We start from the raw sequence: 6913 nt of genomic DNA, 5'->3' as shown, positions 1-6913 counted from the left end.
TATAGAGGTTTCGAAACTGAGACCAAGAATAGGTCCCAGGTTTGCCATAGTCACAGGGTGTGTCTAGTGAGATACTCTAGGCACTGGTCCGCTCTACCTCTCAGGTCTGTTTATCTACCAGCCCACAATCCTCTGGCACTTACGAAGGTGGGTAGGTGGTGGCATCTCTGATGCCGTCCCAGGGTAGCGGGGGCTCTGGAGGAGCAAACCTGCGGGTGCCCACAGGAGGTTTAGAGAAGGGGACTCCCAGGAAGACTTTGGATGGGTGTGTCTCCCACATGCACTTGCTTTCCTTGTAGGATCCACGTTTGGTGATCAGGAGAGGTTCCTTGGTGTGCAAAGCACCTGGGAAGAGAAGAGGGATTGTCATCCTGTCTCACGATTCTCAGACATGGATGGGATTCTGTTACATCTACCATGGAATCCATCCTCCCCCTCCTTTCTCCTCTCTTTCTTCTCTTCGTCCATATCTTTCCAGAGTCTCATTATATAACTCAGGCTGGCTTTGAACGCATCATCCTTCTAATCCAGTCTGCTAAATGCTGGAATTACAAGTATGTACCACCAGACCTGGGTAGCTGCTGCTGCTTGCTTTATATTGGTACACATACACATACACCCACCTCCACACACATACAATACATATACACATAACATACCCATAAATACACATCATATACATATACAAACACACACGCATATACATATCAACAAATCAATTATTATTATTTAAATATTTCATAATCTTATGTTTATGAGTATTTTGCATGCATGTACATCAATGTACTACACCCAGAATAGGGTGTTGGGTTCTCTAGAACTGGAGTTACAGACAACTGTGAGCTGCCATGTTGGTGCTGGGAATTCAATCTGGTTCCTTTGGAAGAGCAGCCAGTGCTCTTACCTGCTGAGCCATCTCTCCAGCCCTCAGTCAGCTAGCTACCTTTTAAAATATGTGTGTGTTCATGTGTGTAAGTGCATGTGTGTCTGTGTTTAGGTGCATATAAAGACTTGAGGTTTCTACCTTATGTACTGAGACAGGATCTGTCATCCAGCTCAGAGCTTGACATTTTGTTTAGTCTGGTTAGACATCTTGATCTAGAGATTCCCTTTTTCTGCCTCCCATGGGTTATTACAGGCAGGCAGGAGAAACCACCCAGCTATTTTACATTGTTTCTGGAGGTCTGAATTCTGGTCCTTATGCAGCAAGTGTTTTACTCACTAAGACATCTCCTCAGCCTAGCTGCTGCTTCTTCTTAAAACAATAATAAAGACACCCTGAAAGTTTAAAAACAGCAATCCTGTATCTGTTTTATTTTTGTGACTCTATCAGGACTTCCTTCATTATTTAAGATTTCAAAGCCATGTTGGTAGGTATATGAAAGTTCATGTCTTGTTATATGACCCATCTCTCTTTAATATCAATGAGAGGATACATTTATCTATTTATTTATGTATTTGAGAAGTTTTTAAAAGATTGACCCATTTATTACATATGACCACACTGTAGCTGTCTTCAGACACACCAGAAGAGGGCATCAGATCTCATTACAGATGGTTGTGAGCCACCATGTGGCTGCTGGGATTTGAATTCAGGACCTTTGGAAGAGCAGTCGGTGCTCTTAACCACTGAACCATCTCCCCAGCCCTATTTGAGTTTTTTTTTGAGACAAGTTCTCTCAGTTAGGTAGCATTGGCTATCCTAGAACTCTCTTATGTAGACCAGGCTGGACTCAGATTCACAGAGATCCACCTGCCTCTGCCTCCTGAGTGCTGGGATTAAAGGTATGCACAACAATGCCAGGTTGAAAGGGGCATTCATTTTGACTTCTGTTTGGTATGAATATGACTACACATTTTTCCTGGTTGCTAATTAGTTTTCTGATTAGTCTCCTTTTCATATGATAAGTAAGCTCCCCCCTCCAGTGTGGTGTGTATGTATATCTTTATGTTCGTGTAAACGTGCCTGGGATGTTTGCACATATGCATATGGAAGGTAGTGATTGATCGTTACCTTATTATTATTATTATTTTTTGAAACAGGGTCTCTCATCGAACCCAGAGGTTTCTGAGTGGCCACACTGGGTGTCCAGCACCCTTTCTGTCTTCTTCTTCAGCTCTGGGGTTACAGTCACTCTCATCACTGTGCTTGGATTTTGATATGAGTTCTGCACATCTAAACTCAGGTTCTCGTACTTCTTCACAGAGCACTCAACTCGTGGAGTCACCACCTCCCGGCCTGGTTCATTTCTGGGATGGAATTGTCTATGCACATTTTTACTCCTATATACATGTGCATCAACGCACCTTTGCAAATGTATACACGAGAAACACACAAATGCAGGTTGACAGGGAATATATATATATGCCTACAAGTGCAACTATAAGTGGCTTATAGTATATTCACACACACACACACACACACACACACACACACACACACACACGTACTACAAGCATACTCAAACCATAGACAGCCTTTGAATCCAGCCTTTGTCTGTGAGTATACTTCCTCCAGACTCTGCCCTACTTGTACTGGCCAAGTGTTGGTGAGGCCTCACACTCATTGTCCCTCTCTAAGTGCCCTTGTCTGTTTCTCCCTCTCCTCCCTTATCAAAACAGAATTGCTCATTGTTCCTGTTCCTTGGAACCAATTCAGTAAAGTGACAGAAAGCAAATACGACCCAAATTATTATTTATAGTAGCCATGGATCAAAATTATTTAGGAATTGATGCAAAATATAGATTCTTCAAGCCAGGAGAGGTACACACACCTGAAATCATAGCTTTGAGAGGCTGAGGCAGGAAGATCATGAGTTCAAGATCATCCTTGGCTACATGAGTTCAAGGCCATTTGAATTTCGTGAGATCATGTCTCAAAAACATTCAATCTAAACCAAATTCCTAGGCCTTCTGCCTCACAAGTGTGAGGATTAAAGGTATGTATCGCCATGCCTGGACTTTTGCTTTTAGTTTTGATTTTGAGACAAAGTCTTGCTATTTATTGTAGCACAAACTGACCTCCAACTCACAATCCTTGCTGAGGCTTGCTGGTCTCAGTGAGAAATCTTGTCTTAAAGGAAAAAGGCAGAACATGATAGAACAGGACATCCAACATTGTCTTCTGGCTTTTGCTTGCACAGACGTATGTATACTTGTGTTAACATACACCACACACACATGCATGCACCCATAGAACAACCTTTGAGATCCTCCTGCCTCAGCCTCATAAGCACCGGCCTTGTAGATGTGTACCATCTCCTGGTGCCCCAAATCCTACAGACACATGGAAAGAAGCTCAAAGGCTCACATCACATGTAAGGTCTCATGACTGGTGTGCACCACGGCATCGGTTGACTCTCCGGGTCTCCAGGGAGACAGTCACAATCATGGAAAAGAGTTCTTAACTGCAGCCGAGGAGTGGCACAGTGACTTCAGTGCCAGCTCTGTTACCCAGAAGCACTTAGGAAAACAGTATTCGAAACAGCTGTGGTGGCACACCTGTAACCCAGCCCCGAGGGGAGGCAGGAGGATTGCTAATTCAAGGCCTGGAGTTCAAAGCTGGATTGATGGTTCAGTGGATAGACATATCTTCTGTGTGAGAGTGAGGGCCTGGGTTGTATTCCTCAGAGCCCACATAGAAGCTGGACGCATGGCCTCAGTGTCTAGTTATTCTGCTCTTATAGGGGGACAGGCAGTGGAAACAGGGGGATCGTTGGAATCTCTTGGGCCAGCTAGATTGGCACACCCAGCCAGGGACCTGTGTCAAACAAGGGGGAAGGTGGGAACTCAAGATTGTTTTCTGAGCCTGCATTTACATACATGAGTATGCTTCCCCCCTCTCATTCTCTCTCTCTCTCTCTCTCTCTCTCTCTCTCTCTCTCTCTCTCTCACACTAATGCACTCTGTGTGTCTGACTGTCTCTATTGCACACACACACACACACACACACACACACACACACACACCTTTACACTAGGCTATATAGTGAGACCTTGTCTGGGGAAAAATAAAAATAAAAACCCAATAGCCAACCATATAAAGTAAAATCAACCTTCCTGGGTCTGAAGAGGTGGCTCAGTGATTAAGAGTCCTCACTGTTCTTGCAGAGGGGCCTGAGTTCTGTTCCCAGCATCTGTTCTTTGAAATCAGTATTCTTTGAATTGTGATAATCCATAGCATATTAGCCATAGTTTATTGAGGTATAAGATATGCACACAGCAAGATGCTCATATGTTAACTGTAAAATTCTGTACGATGCTAGTTACACATATCCTATTCTGATCCGGGTCTAGAACATCCCCAGCAACTCATGTGCTACTCAACTAAAGCAAAAATTGATCTGAACTGCAGTGGATGCTGGAGCCTCATTCATATCTTCAAACCAAGCAAAGTAAACAAAAACTCAAGCTATAAACTACTTTCCATAAGAATTTAAATGGAAAAAAATATTTTTTTACTCTTACAGTTTCAAGAGTATAAAACTGTAGGGCAGGGAGCTGGAGAGATGGCTCAGGGGTAAAGAGCACCAACTGCTCTTCCAGAGGACCTGAGTTCATTTCCCAGAACCCATGTGGCAGCTCACAATTATCTGGAACCCCTGTTCCAGGGGATCTGACAGCCTTACACAGATACACATGCAGGCAAAAAACACCAACACACATAAAAATAAAATTAAATAAACCCGAACAACAACAACCATAACGACAGCAACAATAACAGCAGCAGCAAAACCGTAGGGCCAGGAGGAGGGTTCAGAGGACAAGGGTGCGAGGTACTAAACCTAATGATTTGAGTTTGATCTCTGGGACCCACTTGGTAGAGGGCAAAAATGGACTCTTGCAATTTGTCCTCCAACCTCCACAAGTGTGCTGTGGCATGCACAAGTAAGAATACACATATACACATACACACACATGCACAGGCACACATGCACTCATGCCCTCACACACACATTCAAGAAGTATAATCTTAAAAAAAATCTTAAAAATAAAATTGTGTACACGCTAATATCACATTTACGTGTAAATATACAAGAAGATAATACCACAAAATGCTAAAAGCACTTTTATCAAAGCTTCTCAAAAAAAAAAAAAAAAAAAAAAAAGTAAAAGGAAAAAAAACTCATGTAATTTTTTAGGCAAAATAGATTTACAATAGAGGTCAGAACAGGTCACTTTAGAGGTGTTAACTGGGAATGGCAGATAGGATACTGACAATAATCTAGATTTTGGTCATATATATATGTATATACACACACACATACAAACATGTATGTATGTGTGTGTGTATCCAGATATGTGCACCTTGCTGTATGTATATCTAATACCTCAATAGGCAGTGTTTAACATGTTATGTTGTTTTCACAGTTTATAGGATAACACTCATTTTAGAAAGAAGGACACTGAGGAGAAAGGCACAGATAGTAACGAAGCCATACAGAGCACAGGGAGCCGGAAATGGGACTCCTACTTAGGAGAAAGAAGGTGGGAAGGAATAGGGGAAAGGCTAGAAAGACGGACAGGGACATGTCATATTCTTAGGTCCCTCGCCAATCCCAGGAGGTAGGAGACACAGTTCTCACTTTGGAGAGCAGTCCTGGGGCTCAGAAAGGACAAATGACTTGCTCAGACTTCTAGCTGGTAGCCCCGAAACATTACCCTCCATCTGCCTAGACCTTGTCTAAGCCCCGCGGTCCAGAAGCAGCTGAGCTGGGACTGGCACCCCCAGCAGAGGTGAAGATCTTACCTAAGGCTGTCTGGACCACCAGGCACAGGATGAGACTCAAACCCAGAATCCACTTCATGCTCCAGCCAGCTTCTACCACGAGCTGCGGTGATGCCTACGCTCCTGGGGTCAGAAGGGAGCTCTGAGTGCAGTGTGAAAGCACCAGAAGGTTCTGCCTTTATCTTCTCTATTCCCATCATCAGAGGCTGGGGCTGGAGGATTTATGACCAGCTTCTCGCCAGCTGTGGAGCCTCGTCCCTCCTCTTTGGGGTGACAGGTCACACACTATATGGTTTTGTCTCTTCAACCAAACTGGCTTGCCTGCAATCCCTGCCCAGTTTTCTCATTTGGCAATGGCTTAGAAGTTTGGCTAGTACGAGTCAGACTTCACCCATTGAGTTGGAGTCAAGACTGGAGCCCTTAGATATGCTTCTTGTGGATTTAAGAGCCCCGGGCCTCCCTATTGCCTTTGCTTTGTGCAGAGTCTTGTATGTGTTCCTGGGCCCTGGGATCTCAGACGGGATCATCATAGAGGGTCAGACCGTGTCAGGAACTGGAAGTCAGTGTGCTGAGACAGGAACCGGAAGTCAGCGTGCTGACAATTCCCAGCCTCACAGTCTAGCTGGAGTCAGGACCTAAAGGTGATCATGAGAAGGTTCAGTTGCCCAGACCAGTGTTGTGAGTGAGGGAAGGTTCCTTGGGCATAAAGGTCGACCTTTGTGGAATCAGCCAGAAAAGGGAGACCGGGCCGGATGTCTGAGGTAGCAAGTGTGGGGCTGGATGCAAAAAGATGTGTCCATTTTTTATCAACAGATCAGGTGGGAGACCTGGAGTCTTGGCATGCCTTCGGGAGATGGGTATCTAGGGGTTTCTGCCCTGGGAGGGTGGAAGGTCAGGGCATGTCTTTCTTACTGACCTATGCTCTCCAGCTCTGTGGGTCTGGCAAGCCACTGACACGCACCATTTTCTCCAAGGACGAATTCTCAGAAATGTCCTTTATTGAGATCCTTACCCACACCTCCCATTCTTGTGGCTTCTCCTCTCTCCTCAGGAATATGATGTTCACTGCCCAGCCATCATTGATTGAGCTCTATACTCCTCTAAGGAAGGCCTCAGATAGGCTAAAGGTGGTTATTGCCTACAGGGTCAACATGTGAACCACCTGGTATGGTTGGCTATAACCAGT

General features: G+C 44.5%; 1 protein-coding gene across 1 annotated transcript in view; it reads right to left on the bottom strand.

The window, feature by feature from the left end:
* CES4A (carboxylesterase 4A) overlaps positions 1–5815 on the bottom strand; it is a gene marked incomplete at its 3' end in the record, with an annotated part of 16820 nt that extends 11005 nt beyond the window's left edge. The window contains 4 exon segments of the mRNA XM_080937360.1: positions 144–256; positions 258–301; positions 304–345; positions 5749–5815. Coding sequence (XP_080793486.1) covers positions 144–256; positions 258–301; positions 304–345; positions 5749–5806 — 257 coding nt within the window. The 5' untranslated portion in view covers positions 5807–5815.
* Positions 5816–6913: the final 1098 nt, after the last annotated feature.

Source organism: Micromys minutus (genome assembly GCF_963924665.1).
Source record: "Micromys minutus genome assembly, chromosome: 24".
NCBI lineage: Eukaryota > Metazoa > Chordata > Mammalia > Rodentia > Muridae > Micromys > Micromys minutus.
The sequence above is the reverse complement of the archived record's forward strand: the minus strand, read 5'-3'. Positions and strand labels throughout refer to the sequence as shown.